Genomic DNA, 26,551 nt, shown 5'->3' on the forward strand with positions numbered 1-26,551 from the left:
ATCACACTGGGGTTTTGTTTTCACAGTAATGAAGAAGCCTGTTTAGCATAATTATTTCCATTAACTTTCCAACATGTGAAGTCAGAGCAATTGGTCTGTAATTGTTTTTATCAGTTTTTGGCTTGCCTTTGGAACCACTATGGACTGTTTCCATAAAGTGGGCAAAGTACCGTTTGACCAACAATACTGAATATGATTATGATTTTGTGTGTGTGTGAGAGTGCGTGCGCGCGTGCGCGTGTGTGTGTGTGTGTGTGTACTCGTTTCTGTTTCACACAGAAACAGTGTGTGGGCTGATCACAGTAAAAGACAAGTCATTATTGACTGATTTTATCAGAATCCATTTCCAAAACAGACAGAATGATGAAATGGCTGATAATAGGTTTTAAAAGAAGGAAATTCTCTCTTTTGAGAATTTCAGTGTAAGAGGCACAGGTCAAGACAGCAAAGCAGTGTAGCAAGAGATTTATTTCACCTCTCCCTCTCCACAAACTTACTGATTTCGGTACAAATGATATGAAGTATGTTGCCTACTACCAGGGACATAAAGAATATTTGTGGAGAACAAACATAAATAGAAAATCATAAAAATAAGGAGGTATACACCTACAGCTGCAGGAGAAATACTGGGAGCAGCAACAGCCACTGTACATCGCATTCATCGACCTGAACAAGGCCTTCAACCTTGTCAGCAGAAAAGGCCTCTTCACACTGCTACAGAAGATTGATGTCCCCCCAGACTCCTGAGGATGATCACGTCTTTTTATGAAGACATGCAGGGCACCGTCCAGCATGATGGATCTTCCTCTGACCCATTCCCAATCAAGAGCAGGGTGAAGCAAGGCTGCATGCTGGCCCCAACAATCTTCCACGTGTTCTTCTCAAAGGTCTCGTATGCCTTCAGCCAGTCAGAGGACGGTGTGCATCTCCACACCAGAAGCGATGGCAGTCTCTTCAACCTGGCCCGCCTTCGCGCTAAAAGTAAAACCAAAGTGCAGCAGGTTCTCATACGTGAGATGCTCATCACAGATGATGCAGCTGTGACAACTCACTCTAAGGAAGCACTTCAGCAACTCAACCGCTTCGCCCATGCATGCAACGAGTTTGGCTTGACCATATTAGCCTAAAGAAGACTAACGTCATAGGTCAGGACGTGAGCAGGACTCCAGGCATCTCCATTGGTGATTTCATACTTGAGGTCGTCGAGGTCTTCACATACCTCGGCTCCACCATCTCCAGTAGCCTCTCCCTGGATGCCGAACTCAACAAGCGGATTGACAAAGCAGCAACAGCCATGGCCTGGCAAAGAGGGTCTGGGACAATCCCATGCTGACCATCAGCACCAAGATGCATGTGTACCAAGCCTGTGTGATCAGCACTCTGCTCTACGGCAGCAAGACAAGGACCCTCTACTCCCGCCAAGAACGCAGGCTTAACATCTTTCACCTGCCCAACTTTAGAAGAATTCTGGGCATCACGTGGCAAGACTGTGTACCAAACAAGGCTGTCCTCGACCAGGCAGGCATCTCCAGCATGTTTGCACTCCTGACCCGGCACTGTCTGTGGTGGCTCAGCCACGTCAGACAAATGGATGACGGGGGAATCCCCAAGGACATCCTTTATGGCGAGCTCGCCACTGGTTCCAGACCTGCAGGAAGGCCTGTCCTACGCTACAGGGACATCTGCAAATGAGACATAAGGGCAGTGACATCAACCCAGCAGTTTGGGTGGCAGTGGCCGACTATCGCAACAGCTGTAGAAGGACCATGAAGGCATGTGTCCAGAGGAGCAAGGAGAAGAGAAAACAGCACTTGGAAGAGGGAAGAGAGTGCAGATGGCAGAGGGCAGAATATGTACCCTCTGAGCCAGGTGCAACTTTCACTTGCCACAAATGTAACAAAGCCTGCCAATCAAGAATCGAACTGGACAGCCACAGCAAGCGCTGCAACTCAACATCTTGACTGAACCAGGCGCAGAGTTCCATTGTCTCCCGTGACAGATGGATGTCAACATACACCTACAGCAAGGTATGCCTATTCAAATAGGCTGAATGCATATACACACACACACACACACACACGCATGCACACACAAACACAGACACGCACACACACACACAAAGACGAAAATCACAGTTGTGGATAGATGTTAAACAAAAGAACGAACGCACACACACACATTTACACATGTGCATGTGTGTAACTGTGTGTGAACATTTGTGAAAATGTGTGTGAATATGTGTGTGTGTGTGTGTAGCCGTGTGTTATCTGAATGGTACATATGTAAGTGAATCAGAGACTCCCAAGAAAGGAAGTGTCTTGGTATTGGTGTGCTCTTGTTGACCAAAGTACAAATAATCGGTGACTTGAAGCTGTGTGCTGTTGACAATTTCAAGGAGCCAGTTGTCACTCACTGTCTGTTCACTGCTGAAGTAAAGGTACAGCAATGACGTGAGAACTTTCCACTTTTTCCACTAATCACAGCAACAGAACAGCTGGACCTGAATTACCAATGTCAGCAGATTGTTGTCTCCCTTATTTCTTTCACTGACGGAGGTTTCTTGCATTGTCACTGTCTACCCTTCAGTACCTGTGTGCAGGCCACCATTCCCAATTTATCCATGCTCACAATATTCTGATTTTCTGACGTTTCATATCTCCACCAGCCTGTTGACATGTACACTCAGCCACTACTCTGCAAACTTTCACCTTTAACTCTCTCCATACGAACGGCGAAAGAGACGATGTTAACAGCGTTTCACCCCAATTACCACCATCAAAATATTGCAAGTGGAAGGCTCTTATACTGAAGAGGTGAATGTTGACAAATATACTGAAGAGGTGAATGTTGACCAAGAATACCATAATTCTGACGACGGACGCTGAAGGTTGGGTCTGTCATTGAGACACCCACTGGACATCCGAGGGGTCTGTGTAGAGGAGAAGAGAGGACTGGCCGTACTGAGTGAGTTAAATCTCCTCCAGTGTCAGTTGGGAGCATGTCCTTGTTCCCCCAGGTCTTTGTTCCCACAAAACAGTTTTAGGACAGGTCAGTATTCCCCGAGGTCTATGTGGAGTGTTTGCCTAGTGGTAACACATCCACCAAGGAAGCGAGAGAATTTGAGCACACTGGTTCGAATCCCACAGTCACCAGTATTTTCTCCCGCTCAACTACACCTTGAGTGGTGGTCTGGACGCGAGTCACTCGGTTGAGATGACAAACTGAGGTCCCATGTGTAGCATGCACTTAGCACACATAAAGAACCCACATCAACAAAAGGGTTGTCTGTGGCAACATTCTTTCGAAAAATCCACTTCAATAGGAAAACAAAACTGCAAGCAGAAAAAATACAAAAAATAAAAAGTACAGATAAACAAGTAAAAGAGTAAAGAAAAAAGCTCAAATGTACCTACTCTGTTATTTCTTGTTTAAAAGAAAGAATGAAGGAAAGGCAGAAGAAAGGACTACACTGTGAAACATGCACATCTACATAACTCACACAAACTCACAACAAAACAGAACACATTTATTCAAGTGACAACTTTACACGCAATAAAAGCATCAACCTTGTTTCATTTGTAATTAAAGAAGTTAATAAATCATTCTCACTCTCTCCAAAACCATACATCATTCACTGTTAATGATTCTGATGGACTGCCTTGCTGACCAGTACATGTCACAGTCCACCTTTTGTCTGCATGTACGATGGGGTTTTCTCCCTGTCTGAGGGGTCTGTTTCCCCGGGGCGGGCAGGCCCATCAACACTGCTTCCATCTGGACACAGGCCTGAAGGCTGGCCAGACAGTGGGCAGGCTGAGGAGGTGTCTGCCTGTTGCTCAGCATGGAAGTCCTGTCTTGCTTCCTGCAGCAGGATGTTGTGCAGGAGCAGGCTGGTGTCACGGGGCTGGGGACGCACCGAGGGCCAGGGGTTACCTGAACACAACACAACACCAAGGGCCAGGGGTTACCTGAACACAACACAACACCGAGGGCCAGGGGTTACCTGAACACAACACAACACCGAGGGCCAGGGGTTACCTGAACACAACACAACACCGAGGGCCAGGGGTTACCTGAACACAACACAACACTGAGTGCCAGGGGTTGTCTAAACATAGCACAGCACAACACTGAGTGCCAGGGGTTGTCTGAACATAGCATAGCACAACACTGAGTGCCGGGGGTTGTCTGAACATAGCACAGCACAACACTGAGTGCCAGGGGTTGTCTGAACATAGCACAGCACAGCACAACACTGAGTGCCAGGGGTTGTCTGAACATAGCACAGCACAACACTGAGTGCCAGGGGTGGTCTGAACATAGCACAGCACAACACTGAGTGCCAGGGGTGGTCTGAACATAGCACAACACAACACTGAGTGCCGGGGGTGGTCTGAACATAGCACAGCACAACACTGAGTGCCAGGGGTTGTCTGAACATAGCACAGCACAGCACAACACTGAGTGCCAGGGGTTGTCTGAACATAGCACAGCACAACACAACACTGAGTGCCAGGGGTTGTCTGAACATAGCACAGCACAACACTGAGTGCCGGGGGGTGGTCTGAACATAGCACAGCACAACACAACACTGAGTGCCAGGGGTTGTCTGAACATAGCACAGCACAACACAACACTGAGTGCCAGGGGTTACCTGAACACAACACAACACCAAGGGCCAGGGGTTACCTGAACACAACACAACACCGAGGGCCAGGGGTTACCTGAACACAACACAACACCAAGGGCCAGGGGTTACCTGAACACAACACAACACCAAGGGCCAGGGGTTACCTGAACACAACACAACACCAAGGGCCAGGGGTTACCTGAACACAACACAACACCAAGGGCCAGGGGTTACCTGAACACAACACAACACCGAGGGCCAGGGGTTACCTGAACACAACACAACACCAAGGGCCAGGGGTTACCTGAACACAACACAACACCAAGGGCCAGGGGTTACCTGAACACAACACAACACCAAGGGCCAGGGGTTACCTGAACACAACACAACACCGAGGGCCAGGGGTTACCTGAACACAACACAACACTGAGTGCCAGGGGTTGTCTGAACATAGCACAGCACAACACTGAGTGCCAGGGGTTGTCTGAACATAGCACAGCACAACACTGAGTGCCGGGAGTTGTCTGAACATAGCACAGCACAACACTGAGTGCCAGGGGTGGTCTGAACATAGCACAGCACAACACTGAGTGCCGGGAGTTGTCTGAACATAGCACAGCACAACACTGAGTGCCAGGGGTGGTCTGAACATAGCACAGCACAGCACAACACTGAATGCCAGGGGTGGTCTGAACATAGCACAGCACAACACTGAGTGCCAGGGGTTGTCTGAACATAGCACAGCACAACACAACACTGTGTACTGCTGACACTGTAACAACAGTGAGACAATGATAACTCACTGTGGACTGCTGACACTGTAACAACAGTGAGACATTGATAACTCATTGTGTACTGCTGACACTGTAACAACAGTGAGACATTGATAACTCACTGCTGAGTGCAAACACTGTGAAACAATGATAACTCACTGTGGACTGCTAATACTGTAACAACAGTGAGACAATGATAACTCACTGTGGACTGCTGAGACTGTAACAACAGTGAGACAATGATAACTCACTGTGGACTGCTGACACTGTAACAACAGTGAGACAATGATAACTCACTGTGGACTGCTGAGACTGTAACAACAGTGAGACAATGATAACTCACTGTGGACTGCTGACACTGTAACAACAGTGAGACAATGATAACTCACTGTGGACTGCTGAGACTGTAACAACAGTGAGACAATGATAACTCACTGTGGACTGCTAACACTCTAAACAACAGTGAGACAATGATAACTCACTGTGGACTGCTAACACTCTAAACAACAGTGAGACAATGATAACTCACTGTGGACTGCTAACACTCTAAACAACAGTGAGACAATGATAACTCATTGTAGACTGCTGACACTAACAACAGTGCGACAATGATAATAATAATAATATGAATAATATTTAATAATAATAATTATTATATTTATATAGCGCTCAATCTTGTGCAGAGACAAATCAAAGCACTTTCACACCAGTTATTCAAACGCATGCATAACTCTAAAACTGAAAAAAAAAAAAAAAAAAAAAGACAAGGAAGAGGCAAGGAATGGAGGCTATTTTGGGAAGAGGTGGGTTTTATGGCCAGACTTGAAAGAGCTGAGTGTGGAGACCTGATGAAGCAAAAGAGAAGCTTATTCCAATTACAAGGTCCAGAGACAGAGAATGAACGTCGGCCAACAGTCGAGTGTTTGAATCTGGGTATGCATAAACAGAGTGGATCCGAAACTGATCGTAGAGAGTGAGATGGAGTGGACTGCTGACACTAACAACAGTGAGATAATGACAACTCACTGTGGACTGCTGACACTTTAACAACTGTGAAACAATAACTCATTGTTGAGTGCAAACACTGTGAAACAATTATTGTTTCACAGTGTCTGCAATTGATAACTCACTGTGGACTGCTGACACTGTAATGACAGTGAGACAATGGTAACTCACTGTGGACTGCTGACACTGTAACAACAGTGAGACAATGATAACTCACTATGGACTGCTGACACTATAACGACAGTGAGACAATGATAACTCACTGTGGACTGCTGACACTGTAACAACAGTGAGACAATGATAACTCACTGTGGACTGCTGACACTGTAACAACAGTGAGACAATGATAACTCACTGTGGACTGCTGACACTGTAACAACAGTGAAACAATGATAACTCACTGTGGACTGCTGACACTGTAACAACAGTGAAACAATGGTAACTCACTGTGGACTGCTGACACTGTAACGACAGTGAGACAATGGTAACTCACTGTGGACTGCTGACACTGTAACAACAGTGAGACAATGATAACTCACTGTGGACTGCTGACATTTTAACAACTGTGAAACAATGATATCTCATTGTTGAGTGCAGACACTGTGAAACAATGATAACTCACTGTGGATTGCTGACACTGTAACAACAGTGAGACATTGATGACTCACTGTGGACTGCTGACACTAACAACAGTGAGACAGTTTCTGTTTCAGTAGCTCAAGGAGGCGTCACTGCGTTCGGACAAATCCATATACGCTACAACACATCTGCCACGCAGATGCCTGACCAGCAGCGTAACCCAACATGTTTAGTCAGGCCTTGGGGGGGGAAAAAAAGAAGAAAAAAAAAAGGTGAATAAATAATAGATAAGCTTACATAAATAAAAAAAATAATAATTATAATATAAAAAAGGTAGTAGTAATAATAATAATAATAAAATAATAATAATAAATAAATAAATGAGAATGGAGAAAATATCAATTAATGGAGAAAATATCAATTAATGATTTCTCAGTACTGTTTTTCTCCATGACAACAACGTTCTGGAAACGTCATTCAGTTAGGTTTCAATCACATGCACTTCATGAACATGTACTATTCGAGTGGATTTTTCTGTTCAATTTTGTCAGGGCCAACCCTTTTGCTGCCAAGGGTTCTTTTTTACATGCACACACCACTTAACTTTCAGACACCTGACATGATGTTTATCTAAAACCTCTGTGTTGTTGTTTTTGGGGTTTTTTTTAAATTCTTTTCAAGAATCATTTTCTTTTTATTCTTGATTCTTAATAATTACATTCATATTTTCTTTCACCAACCATCTTTTTAAGGGATCAAGCAGGTGAAGCACCTTTGTTTCTATGATACGTCAGACCTCAGGCATATACACAAACATTATACATTCACATGCACACTTACTCAATATCAACTGTTGGCCTGACTTGATTAACACATGCACGCAAGTTTGCATGCACGCACGCACATGCTCTCACACGCAACACACACACACGCGCGTGTCAGTTAACTCACTAGTGAGACAATGATAAGTCACTGTGGATTGCTGACACTAACAACAGTGAGACAATGATAACTGACTGTGGACTGCTGACACTAACAACAGTGAGACAATGATAACTCACTGTGGACTGCTGACACTGTAACAACAGTGAGACAATGATAACTCACTGTGGACTGCTGACACTGTAACAACAGTGAGACAATGATAACTGACTGTGGACTGCTGACACTAACAACAGTGAGACAATGATAACTGACTGTGGACTGCTGACACTGTAACAACAGTGAGACAATGATAACTCACTGTGTACTGCTGACACTGTAACAACAGTGAGACAATGATAACTCACTGTGGACTGCTGCCACTAACAACAGTGAGACAATGATAACTCACTGTGGACTGCTGACACTTTAACAACTGTGAAACAATGATAACTCATTGTTGAGTGCAGACACTGTGAAACAATGATAACTGACTGTGGACTGCTGACACTGTAACAACAGTGAGACAATGGTAACTGACTGTGGACTGCTGACACTGTAACAACAGTGAGACAATAACTGACTGTGGACTGCTGACACTGTGACAACAGTGAGACAATGATAACTGACTGTGGACTGCTGACACTGTAACAACAGTGAGACAATAACTGACTGTGGACTGCTGACACTGTGACAACAGTGAGACAATGATAACTCACTGTGGACTGCTGACACTGTAACAACAGTGAGACAATGATAACTCACTGTGGACTGCTGACACTGTAACAACAGTGAGACAATAACTGACTGTGGACTGCTGACACTGTAACAACAGTGAGACAATGATAACTCACTGTGGACTGCTGACACTGTAACAACAGTGAGACAATGATAACTGACTGTGGACTGCTGACACTGTAACAACAGTGAGACAATGATAACTCACTGTGGACTGCTGACACTGTAACAACAGTGAAACAATGATAACTCACTGTGGACTGCTGACACTGTAACAACAGTGAGACAATGATAACTCACTGTGGACTGCTGACACTGTAACGACAGTGAGACAATGATAACTCACTGTGGACTGCTGACACTGTAACGACAGTGAGACAATGATAACTCACTGTGGACTGCTGACACTGTAACAACAGTGAAACAATGATAACTCACTGTGGACTGCTGACACTGTAACAACAGTGAGACAATAACTGACTGTGGACTGCTGACACTGTACACGTAACAGTGAGACATGGATAACTTACTGTGGACTGCTGACACTGTAACGACAGTGAGACATTGATAACTCACTGTGGACTGCTGACACTGTAACGACAGTGAGACAATGGTAACTGACTGTGGACTGCTGACACTGTAACGAAAGTGAGACAATGGTAACTCACTGTGGACTGCTGACACTGTAACGACAGTGAGACAATGATAACTCACTGTGGATTGCTGACACTGTAACAACAGTGAGACAATGGCAACTCACTGTGCACTGCTGACACTGAAACTGTAACACTGTGAGCAAGGGTGTGGCTGAGAGTGAGAGGGGGCCCTGGGGATGAGCAGTGTCAGGTTAGTACCTTCATCAAAGGAAACAAGATGGTGCAGCAAGAAAAAAACAATAACTAATATATATATATATATACTTTTTTTTAACTAATAGGACAGTATGATGGCAAAGTGACTGACCTTTGAGTTCCAAAACCCCCATGGGAACGCCGTCACCTGGGTAGAGGCCAGAGATTTTATGGATGGACGTGGCAGCAGCAGGAAAGGAGGAGTAGCGTGGCACCAACACTTTGAACAACTTGTGAATCAAGTCTTTTTCCTGTCAACACACATAATTTGCATCTTTCTGTTTTGTGAAACCATGCCTTCTGAACAAGAAACGAATTAATGAGAAAAGTGGAAAAACAAATTAGATAAATAATTTAAAATTTTATCAATTCAGAAATGCAGTGAATTCAGAAATGCAGAGACTGTTCAAAAATTATTTCCACTATAAAAGAAGATGTTGAAATCATCAATTCTTATAACTTATCAATAACTTGATGTTTGGTGTGATGACCACTGGCATGGCAAATAAATAGAAAGTTCATAACAACTGTATTTATTGTTCAAGGACACTAGAATCGTTACAAGGTCAACAGTAACAATTGCAATGTTACCACACATCTGATGCAAGCAGCTTCCAAACTTTTTGCTGCAATTGTTGGGAGAAAACGTGTCTGAACCAGACAAAAATAAACAAACAAAAAAACATAAAGAAAGAAAGATGGCCATGCATGAGACATGGTGTGCAATGTGGCTGTGATCCTCAGGACCATCCTGACTGGTGTGTTCACACCACACCGTGCCCCTACACTGACTGACCAGTGTTCACACTAAACCATGCCTCTACACTGACTGACCAGTGTTCACACTAAACCATGCCTCTACACTGACTGACCAGTGTTCACACTAAACCATGCCTCTACACTGACTGACCAGTGTTCACACCACACCGTGCCTCTACACTGACTGACCAGTGTTCACACCACACCATGCCTCTACACTGACTGACCAGTGTTCACACTAAACCATGCCCCTACACTGACTGACCAGTGTTCACACCACACCACACCTCTACAGTGACTGACCAGTGTTCACACTACACCATGCCTCTACACTGACTGACCAGTCTTCACACACCATGCCTCCACACTGACTGACCAGTCTTCACACACCATGCCTCTACACTGACTGACTAGTGTTCACACTAAACTATGCCTCTACACTGACTGACCAGTGTTCACACATCATGCCTCTACACTGACTGACCAGTGTTCACACTAAACTATGCCTCTACACTGACTGACCAGTGTTCACACCACACCATGCCTCTACACTGACTGACCAGTGTTCACACCACACCATGCCTCTACACTGACTGACCAGTGTTCACACACCATGCCTCTACACTGACTGACCAGTGTTCACACCACACCATACCTCTACACTGACTGACTAGTGTTCACACACCATGCCTCTACACTGACTGACCAGTGTTCACACCACACCGTGCCTCTACACTGACTGACCAGTGTTCACACCACACCATGCCTCTACACTGACTGACTAGTGTTCACACACCATGCCTCTACACTGACTGACCAGTGTTCACACCACACCGTGCCTCTACACTGACTGACCAGTGTTCACACATCATGCCTCTACACTGACTGACCAGTGTTCACACTAAACTATGCCTCTACACTGACTGACCAGTGTTCACACCACACCATGCCTCTACACTGACTGACCAGTGTTCACACCACACCATGCCTCTACACTGACTGACCAGTGTTCACACACCATGCCTCTACACTGACTGACCAGTGTTCACACCACACCATACCTCTACACTGACTGACTAGTGTTCACACACCATGCCTCTACACTGACTGACTAGTGTTCACACCACACCACACCTCTACACTGACTGACCAGTGTTCACACTACACCATGCCTCTACACTGACTGACCAGTGTTCACACCACACCATGCCTCTACACTGACTGACCAGTGTTCACACTACACCATGCCTCTACACTGACTGACCAGTGTTCACACCACACCTCTACACTGACTGACCAGTGTTCACACTACACCATGCCTCTACACTGACTGACCAGTGTTCACACCACACCATGCCTCTACACTGACTGACCAGTGTTCACACCACACCACACCTCTACACTGACTGACCAGTGTTCACACTACACCATACCTCTACACTGACTGACCAGTGTTCACACTACACCATGCCTCTACACTGACTGACCAGTGTTCACACTACACCATACCTCTACACTGACTAGTGTTCACACACCATGCCTCTACACTGACTGACCAGTGGTCACACCACACCATGCCTCTACACTGACTGACCAGTGTTCATATCACAAATGAATATACCATTATATCTGATTGTGGTGTTCATAATCAATGTGTGAAACAGTATAACGTTTGTATATATACAAAATGGTTATCAATTCTGTTTTTACATTCAAGATATATAACTGCAATGTGTCGGTAAATGATGTCTGCAATGCATACTTTAAATGATGTCTGCAATGCATACTTTATGTTTGTGTCTTCATCATGTATTTAATACCTACTTTTACTATCACGATTCCATGTTGAATGTTGTGACAATGCACCTGGTCAAATTTCTCTAATATGAGATAACAAAGTATTCTATCTTCAACAACAACAACACACACACACACACACACACACACACACACACACACACACACACAATCATGTCTACTGGTTGGCTTGCATGTTGTTGTTTTTGGGAGGGGGGGGAGGGGGTTGTTTCGTTTTTCAAAGGAATTGACAAGACACAAGCAGGTCTGCACATAATACTGACAGGTATTTTAAAGTGTCTGAGAGACATATTCACATAATGAAGCTGTGAAGATTTTGACAGATCTCCACAAAGCAGAAAGCTGCTTGCCTAAAACAAAGTGGTAGTAGACTGACAGTGACTCTACTGTTCTGACTGTACTGCTTTGGTTCTGTTTCTGCTCTTTTCCTTTTGAAACAGTCATACTGTTTCACACATTGTGAAAAGTTATCATTCCGAGCCGTCAGCAATCAGTGCATCAGCATTAGGGCATAAAGTTTAGCAATGACTGTTTTCCGTGTTCTTTCCACAGCTAACAAAAAAACAAAACAAAACAAAAAACATACTCCACATGTACACACAATTACACTACATACACAGTCACATACAGACACACACACACACACATTCATGGCTTCTGATAAAGCATTTTATATCAGCTGAAATACTTGTATACATACATGTGTTGGGACGTTCAAGAATGAACACAGAAAACAATGAAAATCTTGCATCAGTCTAACTGACCTTGGATCGTCTGCTACAAAGAAGAGTTGTTTCCCTTCCTTACTTACCTCAGCAACCTTCACAATCATACCAAAAGGTGTGCCTGTCTTTGTTAGTTTTTATGTGTGTAGAAATACAGAATTGATGACTATGTGCAGCACAACTAATCTTCTGAAGGTAGCCTGGGACCCCCAGAATGCTGATAAAGAGTCCCTGGCACCCCTGAAATGTTTAACTCATCAGAAACCCTGCTACACACAAAAAAATCACACACACACACACACACACACACACACACAGACAGTAACTATTTTACATAACAGGGAGTGTGACAAAGTAGAAAATAACAAATGAAATTCTTTTTTGGGCGGTGATGGGGTCAGGGAGGGGGGTAGGGGGAGAGGCAGCGGGGGTGAGGGGGTGGCAGGGAGGGGAGGGATGCCTGAGGGAGGTGTAGGGGGGACTCAGGGGGAAGGGGGGGGGGTGAGGGGCTAGGGGTGAGGAAGAAGAGCGGTGTTTCTCCTGACCCATTAATTCAGCACATGACCTATTAATTAAGTGGTGAACCAGAAGACGGGTGTTTCTCCTGACCATTAGTTCTGCACATGACCTATTCATTAAGTGGTAAACCAGAAGAGGGATGTTTCTCCTGACCCATTAATTCTGCACATGACCTATTAATTAAGTGGTGAACCAGAAGACGGGTGTTTCTCCTGACCATTAGTTCTGCACATGACCTATTCATTAAGTGGTAAACCAGAAGAGGGGTGTTTCTCCTGACCCATTAATTCTGGACATGACCTATTAATTAAGTGGTGAACCAGAAGACGGGTGTTTCTCCTGACCATTAGTTCTGCACATGACCTATTAATTAAGTGGTGAACCAGAAGATGGGTGTTTCTCCTGACCATTAGTTCTGCACATGACCTATTCATTAAGTGGTAAACCAGAAGAGGGGTGTTTCTCCTGACCCATTAATTCTGCACATGACCTATTCATTAAGTGGTAAACCAGAAGAGGGATGTTTCTCCTGACCCATTAATTCTGCACATGACCTATTAATTAAGTGGTGAACCAGAAGACGAGTGTTTCTCCTGACCATTAATTCTGCACATGACCTATTCATTAAGTGGTAAACCAGAAGAGGGATGTTTCTCCTGACCCATTAATTCTGCACATGACCTATTAATTAAGTGGTGAACCAGAAGACGGGTGTTTCTCCTGACCATTAGTTCTGCACATGACCTATTCATTAAGTGGTAAACCAGAAGACGGGTGTTTCTCTTGACCATTAGTTCTGCACATGACCTATTCATTAAGTGGTAAACCAGAAGAGGGGTGTTTCTCCTGACCATTAGTTCTGCACATGACCTATTCATTAAGTGGTAAACCAGAAGAGGGGTGTTTCTCCTGACCATTAGTTCTGCACATGACCTATTCATTAAGTGGTAAACCAGAAGAGGGATGTTTCTCCTGACCCATTAATTCTGCACGACGTATTCAATAAGTGGTGAACCAGTTTTAAAAAAACCCACTGTGTGCAGAACAAAGTAAAAACCAGTTTCAAACAAGAATCCACAACTCATACAGCACTGGCAAGCGCTGCAATCAGTTCACATACATAAAGCTAATGTTAGCACTACACCACATTCACTTTTGATTTTATTGAATGAGATCATTGTCACTTGAAAGTAGTTTTAGTACTGAATTGAAGGAGGAGACTAACTTCTTAACTTTTTGCATTCACATTCATGACCAGTTGCAAAAAATCAAATGTATGTTTCAATCAACAACTATGACTATCAAATGTTATATAAACCATCCAGGCTTCTACCACCAAATACTTTTGCCCATAATATTCTCAGATTTGTACTTCATTTAACCTGAAATTTTCTTGCATTCTTACCAGTAGCCAGTGGTCTGCCATTTCCATGGTATGTTTGTGTGTATCCCCATTACGGACTGCCATCTGAATCAACTGAAACAACCACAGGGAACATTTATTCACGTAAGTTATAACATGAACTTGATAAAGTCTACATTTATATTTTTCTCTTTTTCGTCATTTTTTACCTTTTTTCAGTCAGCATCCTTCTGTCTCAATCCAAAACATGATCACAATCCAGTTATGAGGGAACTGAGCAGTATGCACATGTGCACGCATGTGTGTGTGTATGTTTTATTATACATGTATCACTGTATCAGGCTGGCTAAACTAGGTGAGGGTAGCCGACGGGTCTCAAACCCTCGGTGAGTTAGGGCTTGTCTACCCCAAGCATGTGAAGACTGGATCCAGCGGACTCTGCGGAAGAAACCTTCATGGTTCAACGGAGAGGAAGGCAGTTGCAGCAGAGCACTGTGGAGTGCTGAGGGCAGGATGAGGCACATAGGACATCCTGGTCATCCACTGCATCCGTTGCCATCTCCAGTCATCTTGACCTCGTCTTGCCACTGGAAACAGATGGTCTCGGACAAGAGAGTGAGGTCGACGGTGCGCAACTCCTCCTCACTATAAACAAAGTCATCGTGCAAGTCATCAGTCATCCTTCATTCCATACCATCATTTTCCCCAAGCCCTGTAGCGACAGGTGAGCGACGAAGCAACATGTGTGGGTACACTGGCAGTTGTAGCCGTGGACCTGCACACAGGCGGCTCAGGCCATGGGGTCATTTTTCACCGACTGGAGCAACAGTGGAGATTGGCAGCCCCCTGAGCGACTGAGCAACCCTCTTCAGGACAGCACTGCTCACCTCCATGGCATGAGGAAGGGGCTAGAAAAGGTGCCCTAAACATTGCCTGCTCCACACCACCCTCGTCAGCATACCACGGCTGACGGGGACCCTACTCAAGCGGTCAACACACAAAGGAAAGAAAGAAGAAAACAAGGAGCACCCCATTGACCATTCCCACATGGAACGTGTGTACGCTTCTGGACAGAGGCAACTCAGCCAGACCACAGAGACGCACAGCACTCATTGCGAGTGAACTAGCCAGGTACAACATCGACATCGCTGCCTTAAGTGAGACCAGACTGGCAGAAGGCGAACTCTGTGAGCAAGGCGCAGGCTACACCTTCTTTTGGAGTGGTCGCGGACCTTCAGAGAGATGTGAGGCTGGAGTTGGCTTTGCAGTGAAGACAACCCTCGTTGGCAAGCTGGCTGGCCCCCCGAAAGGAGTGAACGATCGCCTGATGACAATGAAACTCCCTATATGCAACGGGAAGAAGTTTACCACCATTGTCAGCGCCTATGCGCCCACCATGACCAACCCGGATGAGATCAAGGACAAGTTCTACAAGGACCTGAACACTGTCATCACCACTGTTCCCAACGCAGACAAGCTCATCATTCTTGGTGACTTCAACGCGAGAGTTGGCTGTGACAGCACCTCCTGGGAAGGTGTGACTGGGAAGCATGGGGTTGGCAACTGTAACAGCAATGGTCAACTACTTCTCCAGACATGTGCTGAGCACGACCTTCTTATCACAAACACCGTCTTCTGCCTCCCTACCCATAACAGGACGTCATGGATGCATCCTCGCTCTGGGCATTGGCATCTCATTGACTTTGTCATCGTCAGGAAGAGGGACAGGCAGGACGTACGAGTCACGAGGGCCATGTGCGGCGCCGAATGCTGGACAGACCACCGCCTTATCGTCTCCAAACTCAACCTCTACATCCAGCCCAAGAGACGGCCTCAGGGCATGAAAGCACCCAAACGCCTGAATGTCAACAAGCTGGAGCTAGGCAACATAAAGCAGAGCTTTGCTGACACCCTGGAGGAACGCCTGAGTCCACCGTGCTGGACAATCAGAATGTGGAGGCAGCATGGGGCGCACTGCATGAGACGGTGTACAACACTGCCATGGAGTGCCTGGGGCCTTCTGCCAGGAAGCACAAAGACTGGTTTGATGAGAACTGCAATGAGATCAAGCAGCTGCTGGAAGACAAACGCCAAGCCTAAAGAGCCCACATTGAAGATCCCAAGTCACAGTCAAAGAAAGACATACTGAAAAGCGCACGCAGCACCATCCAGCTGAAGCTGCAGCAGATGCAGGATTCCTGGTTGAGCAACAAAGCTGATGAGATCCAGGGCTTTGCAGACAGGAATGACATGAAGAACTTCTATAACGGCCTGAAAGAAGTCTACGGCCCCACCACCTCTGGATCTGCTCCACTCCTCAGTGCTGATGGTTCTACCCTAATCACTGACAAGGACGGGATCCTTGAGAGATGGGCTGAACACTTTGACAGCGTACTGAACCGCCCTTCCACCATCAATGATGAAGCCTTCGACCGCCTCCCCCAGGTGCCAGTCAGTGAGTCGTTGGATGCCATTCCAACTTTGGAGGAGACCCAGAAAGCTATCCGTCTGCTATCCAATGGCAAAGCCCCTGGCTCAGACTCCATTCCAGCTGAGGTCTACAAAGAAGGTGGTATGGCGCTGACTGAGAAGCTTCATCAGCTATTCCAGCTCATCGCAGGCAAGACTCTGGCCAGAGTGCTACTCAACCATCTCATAGTGCACCTTGAGCAAGGTCTCCTACCAGAGAGCCAGTGTGGCTCCCGGAAAGAACGCAGGACTATCGACATAGTGTTTGCTGCCAGGCAGATCCAGGAGAAGTGTCAGGAACAGAACGCCGACCTTTACTCCACCTATGTCGATCTGACCAACATAACAGTCTCTGTGGGCTTTTCCAAATACAATAGACTGAGCAACACACTAGACGCCACATTCTTGGCATCAGAGATCTTTTCCCATCCCTCTTGCAGCCAATCAGTGGCAGCCTCTGTGCGTGTGTGCATGTGTGTGTTTGTGTGTATGTGTGAGTGTGTTTTTGAGTGCGTGTGTGCATGCGCGAGGGTGTAAGTGTACACAAGTGTCAGGAGAGTTCTACGCACGTGCGTATGTGTGTGTGTGTGTGTGAGGGGGAGGGGGAGGTGGGGGTGCGGGGGGGAGGGGGGTAAAGGATGAGGTATGTGAGTGTATGCATGCCTACACTGTGGGAGCAACAGGATACTGGAACGTGCGGGTGTGTATATATAATATAATATATATACCTTTGTATATATGTGTGGGGGGTTGGGGGTGGGGGATATGGGTGTATGTGTGTGTGCTTGTACAAGTAAGTGTTCATCTGTGTGTGTGTGTGTGTGTGTGTGTGTGTCCTGGGGAAGCTGCGATACATAGCCTAGAAATGAGTGTGTGGAGGAGGGGGTAGAGGAGGTGCAGGGTCATGTGTGTGGCGTGTGTGTGTGTGTGTGTGTGTGTGTGTGTTGGGCTCATGTACGTTTATGTGTATTTGACTGTGCTTTCATATCTGTGAAACTGCATGTTTGGTTCATATCTGTTATGCATGTGTGGGTGTACGTGTGAATGTGTGTCTTCATGTTTTACATTTATTTGCTTATTTATCATCATTGTTGTCTTATTTGTTTATTTATTTATTATTTATTATTATTACTACTACTACCTTTTTTTATATATTATAATTATTATTTATTTATTTATCTATGTACGCTTATCTATTATTTATTCACCTTTTTTTCTTTTTTCTTTTTCTCTCAAGGCCTGACTAAGCGCGTTGGGTTATGCTGCTGGTCAGGCATCTGCTTGGCAGATGTGGTGTAGCGTATATGGATTTGTCCGAACGCAGTGACGCCTCCTTGAGCTACTGAAACTGAAACTGACCAAGGCCTTCGATACTGTTAGCAGAGATGACCTTTGGAGAATCATGGCGAAGTACGGATGTCCCAGAAAGTTCATCACCATCATACGGCAACTACACGATGGGATGCTGGCCCGAGTCCAAGACAACGGAGAGATTTCAGAACCATTCCCTGTCTCCAACGGAGTCAAGCAAGGGTGTGTTCTTGCCCCCACCCTGTTCAGTCTCATGTTTTCAGCCATGCTGACAGATGCCTTCAGAGACGCAGATGTAGGCATTGGAATCAGGTACTGCACAGATGGCTCACTCTTTAACCTCAGGAGACTTCAAGCAAAAACCAAGGTGAGGACAGACACCGTCAACGACTTCCTGTTTGCCGATGACTGCGCTCTCAATGCTGCCTCTGAAACTGACATGCAACACAGCGTCGACAAGTTCTCTGCTGCCTGTGACAACTTTGGCCTCACAATCAGCACAAAGAAGACTGAGGTGATGCACCAGCCAGTTCCAGGAAAGCCTTACGTTGAACCAAACATCTTCATCAACGGGCAACGACTGAATGCGGTGGACAAGTTCACATACCTGGGCAGTACACTCTCTCGCACAGTTGTCATCGACGATGAAGTGAATGCCAGACTTGCCAAAGCCAGCACTGCCTACGGCAGACTCAATAAAAACGTTTGGAACAGGAGAGGCATCACCCTGGAGATGAAGCTCAAAGTATACAAGGCCATAGTTCTCACCACACTGCTCTATGGATGTGAATCATGGACGGTCTACAAACGCCACGCCAAAAAGCTGAACCACTTCCACACCACCAGTCTCAGAAAACTTCTCGGCATAAAGTGGCATGAGAAGATCCCTGACACAGAGGTGCTCACTCGTGCAAACTTGCCCAGCACCTACACCATCTTGATGCAGGCCCAGCTGTGCTGGGCAGGCAATGTAGTTTGCATGCCAGACCACCGGCTCACCAAGAAACTGCTGAACGGCGAACTCCAACATGGCAAGCACTCCCATGGAGGCCAAAAGAAGCGCTTCAAAGACACTCTGAAAGCTTCTCTGAAGGCCTTCAACATCAGCCACGACACCTGGGAGCTGAATGCAATGGACAGACCAAACTGGCGTTCAGCTGTCCACAAAGGCGCCAAATCCTGTGAGGCCAACAGAATCGCTGCAGCAGAGCAACACAGAGAGGCCAGGAAAAGCAGTGCCAGCAAGTCCCCAACAGCCGCCACCATCCCCTGTCCACACTGCGTCAGAACCTTCTGGGCACAGATTGGCCTGACCAGTCATCTGCGCACCCACACAGCCCAACCCACCCACCCCCAGGATGACTAAATGGTCCTTGTCGATCCCGATGGACGAACCACACATCACTGTATGCATGTACATTATGAGTTTACACAGTCCTTTTTCACCAAGTGTTGAAAAACATAACTTTTACATATACCCACTTGTTTTATTTCAAAAGTGAAGCAGCACAATTTTATCAACACATGATATGGAATTTTGCTGGAGCTGCATGTATACGCTTCTGAAATGTGGGAACCACTCCTTAATGGTGATGTTATTTTTAATTACAGTGTTATTTTTTCCTGGATACTGTTCACACTACCTTCCCAAACTATTGCTGATCATTCACAAAGTTGATAATTCTCTTCAGTGATAAACTATTGAATAGCTTTTCCTTTCTAAGCAGTAACTTATTTATATTTTCTCCTACTAGTTCTAGCTACACAAAATTTATACTGTCATCAACAGCTGGTTTTCTTCAAAATCCTTAAGACTCTGCTCACAGTTGTCAAGAAGGATCACATTTCCACATCCTTCATGAAACCAACCTTACTGGGTAGATATTCTGTTTACACAAACTTTTTGTTTCATTGATTCATTTTAGATTTCTTTTCACTGGCATTAAAGATCTGTTATGCTTCATTCATATTTTCAACTCAATATAAAACTCCATACTAATCAATCAATTCCAGACAACCTCAATTTCTAACTTACAATCATAAACAAATTCTCCACTCCACACATTTATTTTTCTTTTCTTTTTTTCTGTCCCACTTATGTGCATGTGGACACGTTTTCACATTCGTTACATGCATGTTAAATTGCAGTCACACAGAATATACTCTTTCAGCAACATAAATGTCACATTTTGAATGTATGTAATGACATATGTAATCAAATGAATCATGAGGACACAGAATAATAATTTACAGCATACTGTTTCCTGTATCAGAGATACATTATGTGTGAAGACCATATCCATCACCATAACATCAGCCACAAACCTTAACCCATTCAGTGCCTATGTCAGCTGACGTCCTGCATAAAGTGATACCAGTCACAGTGCTGCATAAAGTGTTGCCACAGCCACAGTGCTACATAAAGAGTTGCCATAGCCACAGTGCTACATAAAGTGTTGCCATAGTGCTGCATAAAGTGTTGCTAGAGTCACAGTGCTGCATAAAGTGTTGCCACAGCCACAGTGCTACATAAAGTGTTGACACAGTGCTGCATAAAGTGTTACCACAGTCACAGTGCTGCATAAAGTGTTGACATAGTGCTGCATAAAGTGTTGCCACAGTGCTACATAAAGTGTTGCTAACAGTAACATGGCCAGACTGAGACCAAGTGCCGACAACACAGGTGGACTGTAGCCAGGAGGTGATGAGTCAGGCAGGCCTGTGATACGTGGAGTCATGTTGCATTGCACAGGGGCTGCTGGAGGCAGGTTGTGCCAGATACGGTGGAGGTGACCAGCACGACAGCACCATGCAATGCTGGGCTTACGGCACAGCCCCACCTGCTGAATGCGCTGGTAGAACCCTCTGTTCAGGTAGCACATGCTGTCATTTAGAATTTTCTGTCCAGTCTGTTTGATGTAAGACAGATCTATCCATTTTGGCAAGAGAGTTGAAGAATGATAGTGAATTAGCTGCTTTGTCACTTTCAAACACTTGAAATGTTGAACAGAAAGAAAAGGTTCACAGTATATCCCGCATAAATACAGGCAAGGTTTGGCTGCTTGACAAGTTGTCAAAACAATTAGAAAGGTTGAACAGAAAATTATATAAACAAGTTCACAGTAGCAGGCACAAACACAGGCAAAGTTACTTGCTTGGTCAGTTTTTCAGTTCAAAACACTTGCATTGTTGAAAGAAAAGACAAGTTCACAGTGGTCTGGAATGCAGCAAGCAACAACAGCAGATACAGACGAGCTGTGTTCACAGTCACAATAACCAAGAACATTTTTGAGGTGTGGAATGGAGGCCAACAGCAGGCCTAACACGAACACCATTCAGACTCTGAAATGAAGAAAAATGGTAGAAGCAGATGAAAGTACCAAAGCAAAACAGGTTTTTCTTGATTGTAAAAAAGCCATTGAAAACTTCGAAAAGATATTTACACCACTAAATTCTCGGCCACAAAAGGAACAAGCTGATAAAACTTTCAGCACAAAATGAATATGCACCTTTATTTCACACTTTTATTTCATTGTATGGGCTAAAGACTGCAAGACAGTTTCAGTGAAAGCATTATGCTTTATAAATCATTAAAAGCATTATAAATCAGCAAGGAACCTTGGAGTCATTCTTGACTCAAACTTCAACATGCATGCTCAGGTAATAAATCTGATACGCATAGTCAATTGTGAACTTCATCGCATCAACTCTATCCGTCAGTGGTGGTGGTGTGTCCATCGAGATCGATGATGACCATCGTTGTCATCCAGATGGGGGATGGGGGGAGGGTGGTGGTGGGGTGGGGGGAAGGATGCTCATGAATCTATCTGTGAGTGCGCAGATGGCTGAATAGTCCAATCTGCGCACGAAATGTTCGCTGACAGTTGGGGCAGACAAAGACAGGCATATCATTGTCAGGGAGCTTGTTTGCCCGTGACTTTCTGGCCTGCCTCTTCTCAACAGCTGCAGCAGTCCTGTTGGCCTCGCACAACCTGGCGCCTTTGTGCACAGCAGCGCGCCATTTGTCACGGTCCACTGCAGATTCCTCCCAGGAGTCAGGGTTGATATCAAACGCTTTCAGAGAGACTTTCAGAGTATCTCTGAAGCGCTTCTTCTGACCTCCGTGTGATCTCTTCCCTTGTTGCAGCTCGCCATAGAAGAGCCTTTTGGGCAGCCGATGGTCTGGCATGCGCGCCACGTGTCCAGCCCAGCGAAGCTGGGACTGCATCAGGATGGTGAAGATGCTGGGAAGGGTGGCTTTTGCGAGCACCTCTGTGTCAGGGGTCTTGTCTTGCCACTTGATGTTCAGTAGCTTCCTGAGGCATGTTGTGTGGAAGTGGTTCAGCTTCTTGGCGTGTCGTTGGTACACTGTCCAAGTTTCGCAGGCGTACAGTAGTGTGGGGAGAACTACTGCTCTGTAGACCTTTAGCTTGGTCTCAAGACTAATGCCTCTTCTGTTCCAGACATTTGCATTGAGTCTACCAAAAGCTGCGCTTGCTCTTGCAATCCTGACGTTCACTTCATCGTCGATTGTCACATTTCGTGACAGTGTGCTGCCAAGGTATGTGAACCGCTCCACCGCACTGAGTCTCTGACCGTTGACTGTGATGTTGGGCTCAACGTAGGGTTTCCCTGGGGCTGGCTGATGGAGAACTTCAGTTTTCCTCGTGCTGATGGTAAGGCCGAAGTTCCTGCTGGCAGTGGCAAACTTGTCGACGCTGAGTTGCATGTCAGCTTCAGATCCAGCGTTGAGGGCACAATCATCAGCAAACAAAAAGTCTCTGATGATGTCTGTCATGACCTTCGTTTTTGCTTGAAGCCTTCTGAGGTTAAACAGCTTGCCATCTGTTCGGTACTTTAGGCCGATTCCAACATCGCCATCTCTGAAGGCATCAGTAAGCATTGCAGAGAACATGAGGCTGAACAGCGTTGGAGCCAGGACGCAGCCTTGCTTGACACCATTTGTGACAGCAAAAGGAGCAGATGTTTCACCATTGTCCTGGACTCGAGCCTGCATGCCTTCATGGAATTGGCTGACCAAGGAAATAAATTTCCGAGGGCATCCGTACTTGGCCATGATCTTCCACAGTCCCTCTCTACTCACGGTGTCGAAGGCCTTAGTGAGGTCGACATAGGTGGAGAACAGATCAGCATTTTGCTCCTGACATTTCTCTTGCAGCTGCCTTGCAGCAAACACCATGTCGGTGGTTCCGCGCTCTTTCCGGAATCCACATTGGCTCTCAGGCAAATGACCTTCGTCAAGGTGTGCTGTGAGGCGGTTAAGTAGGATCCTGGCAAGTATCTTGCCTGCGATGGAGAGCAAGGAAATGCCCCGATGGTTATCACAGGCTTGCCGGTTCCCCTTTCGCTTGTACAAGTGAATGATAGATGCATCTTTGAAATCCTGGGGGATCTTCTCTTCTTTCCACATGAGTGAGTACAGCTGATGAAGCTTCTCAGTCAGCACAGTGCCTCCATCCTTGTAGACCTCTGCTGGTATGGAGTCTGAGCCAGGTGCTTTGCCACTGGATAGCAGACGGATTGCTTTCTGGGTCTCAAGAAGTGTTGGCGGATCGTCCAGTGCTTCGTTGGTGGGGACTTGTGTGAGACGGTCTATGGCTTCATCATTTATGGAGGAAGGGCGATTTAAGACACTGTTGAAGTGCTCAGCCCATCGTTCGAGAATGTTCTCCTTCTCGGTGATCAAGGTATTCCCATCTGCACTGAGGAGGGGGGATGATCCTGAGGATGTGGGGCCGTAGACTTCTTTTAAGGCATCATAGAACCTCTTCATATCGTGCCTGTCAGCATATCCCTGGATCTCATCAGCTTTGTCACTCAGCCACTTATCCTGCATCTGGCGTAACTTTTGCTGAACAGTCCTGCGGATGTCATTGTATGCATCCTTTTTTGATGTGGACTTTGGGTTGCTCAGGTGGGCTTGATGCAGACGGCGTTTCTCATCCAGAAGCTGCTTGATTTCATCACAGTTTTCATCAAACCAGTCTTTGTGCTTTCTGGTCATAGGTCCCAGGGTCTCTGAAGCTGTACTATAGATCAGCTCACGCAGGGTCCTCCAGTCAGACTCCACATTCTGGTTGTCCAGAGAGGCAGATTCCAGACAATCTTCCAGCAGCTCCACAAAGGACTGTTTGATGGTGATGTTTTTCAGCTTAGCGATGTTGAGCCGTTTTGGAGCCTTCTGGCCTTGGGGGCGTCTCTTGGGTTGGATTCGAATATTCAGCTTCGAGACTACAAGGCGATGGTCTGTCCAACACTTGGCGCCGCACATGGTCTTTGTTACACGTACATCTTGCCTATCCCTTTTCCTGACGATGACATAATCGATGAGATGCCAATGCTTTGAGCGAGGGTGCATCCATGACGTCCTGTTACGGGTAGGGAGGCAGAAAACTGTGTTGGTTATCAGCAGTTCGTGCTCTGCACAGGTCTGAAGCAAAAGCAATCCATTTGGGTTGCAGTGGCCCACACCGTGCTTTCCAATCACTCCATCCCAGGAGATGTAGTCAGAGCCAACTCTAGCATTGAAGTCCCCAAGAATGATGAGCTTGTCTGCTTTAGGGATGGCAGCAATGACAGAGTGAAGGTCCTCGTAGAACTTCGCCTTCACTTCATCCGGGTTGGTCATGGTTGGGGCGTAGGCACGGACAATGGTGAGGTGCTTCTGGCCAGATGCCAGTGGGAGTTTCATGGTCATAAGCCTATCGTTGACTCCCTTTGGGATTCCAGCTAGCTTGCTGACAAGTGCTGTTTTTACTGCAAAACCAACGCCAGCCTCACGTCGCTCTTCGCTTCCTCGTCCACTCCAGAAGAAGGTGTAACCAGATCCCCGTTCACAGAGCTCGCCTTCACCTGCAAGCCGAGTCTCACTCAAGGCTGCGATGTCGATGTTGTATCTGGTGAGTTCGGATGCAACTAGTGCTGTTCTCCTTTGGGGTCTGTCCGCGTTATCTCTGTCCAGGAGAGTCCTTATGTTCCAAGCACCAATGGTGAGAGGAACGATCCTTGTTTTTTTCTTTTCTTTCTCTTTGTTTCGACCGCTGATGTAGGGTCCCCGCCAGCCGCGGTATGCTGGCCAGGGTGATATGGAGCAGGCAATTTTTAGGGCACCTTTTCTAGCCCCTTCCTCATGCCAGGGAGGTGAGCAGTGCATTCCTAAAGAGGGCTGCTCAGACGCTCAGACGGCTGCCGAGCTCCATCGCTGCTCCTGTCGACGAAGAACGACCCTATGGCCTGAGCCGCCTGCGTGCAGGTCTGCGGCTGCGACTGCCAGTGTACCCACACCTGTCGTTTCGTCGCTCGCCTGTCGCCACAGGACTTGGGGGTGATGAAATGATGAAGGATGAAAGGTCATTTTGGATGACTGATGACTTGCGCGATGAGTTTGTTTAAAGTGAAGAGGAGTTGCGCAACGTCGACCTCACTCTCTCGTCCGGGTCCACCAATTTCCAGTGGCAAGACTAAGTCGAGACGACTGGAGGATGAGCACGGATGCAGTGGATGACCAAGATATCCTTTCAGTGTCTCATCTTGCTCTCTGCACTCCACAGTGCGTTGCTGTAACCGCCTTCCTCTCCGTTGAACCGACAGGTTTCTTCCGCAGATTCTGCCGGACCCAGACTTCGCATACATGGGTAGACACACCCCGGGGGCCAACTGCGTGTGGCATGCACACAGCACAGTGGAGCTAGATGGCCGTCGGTGGCTCTCCTGAGCCGACGCCCTTTTATGGATCTCCATAAGGGTGTCTAGCCACCCGCCTCACCAGTCCCAGAAGGGAGCGGTGGAAGTGCCGGTTTAGTCGTCGGCAACCCGACCCTGAACAGGTCTGCTGAAACTACTAAAACTCTTATTTCTGCTTTTGCGCGGTCACGAATCAACTACTGTAATTCTCTTTACACAGGCTGTCCACATAATATTCTTCAGCGAATTCAAAAACTTCAAAACAATGCTGCCCGTCTGACTCTCAAAGTCCCACGTACTGATCACATTTCTCCTCACCTCCGCACTCTAAATTGGCTCCCCATTGAAGCGAGAATTAAATATAAAGCTGCATGTCTCTGCTATTC

The 26,551-nt window shown here is 46.3% G+C and overlaps 1 protein-coding gene across 2 annotated transcripts in view; it reads right to left on the minus strand.

Annotated features, from left to right (window-relative positions):
* Window positions 1-3,513: 3,513 nt before the first annotated feature.
* The window catches only part of LOC143277466 (large ribosomal subunit protein bL17m-like), a 30,505-nt gene continuing 7,467 nt past the window's right edge, over window positions 3,514-26,551 (minus strand). Inside the window, exons 2-4 of one of the 2 annotated variants that reach the window (XM_076582300.1) lie at window positions 14,724-14,795; window positions 9,610-9,748; window positions 3,514-3,933 (exon numbers count right to left, since the gene is read on the minus strand). In XM_076582300.1, the coding sequence (XP_076438415.1) occupies window positions 3,677-3,933; window positions 9,610-9,748; window positions 14,724-14,795 (468 nt within the window). In that variant the 3' untranslated portion in view covers window positions 3,514-3,676. The remainder of the gene's footprint in view (window positions 3,934-9,609; window positions 9,749-14,723; window positions 14,796-26,551) is intronic. The other variant, XM_076582301.1, reaches the window with a different exon arrangement.

This window comes from Babylonia areolata, chromosome 34 (assembly GCF_041734735.1).
Source record: "Babylonia areolata isolate BAREFJ2019XMU chromosome 34, ASM4173473v1, whole genome shotgun sequence".
NCBI lineage: Eukaryota > Metazoa > Mollusca > Gastropoda > Neogastropoda > Buccinidae > Babylonia > Babylonia areolata.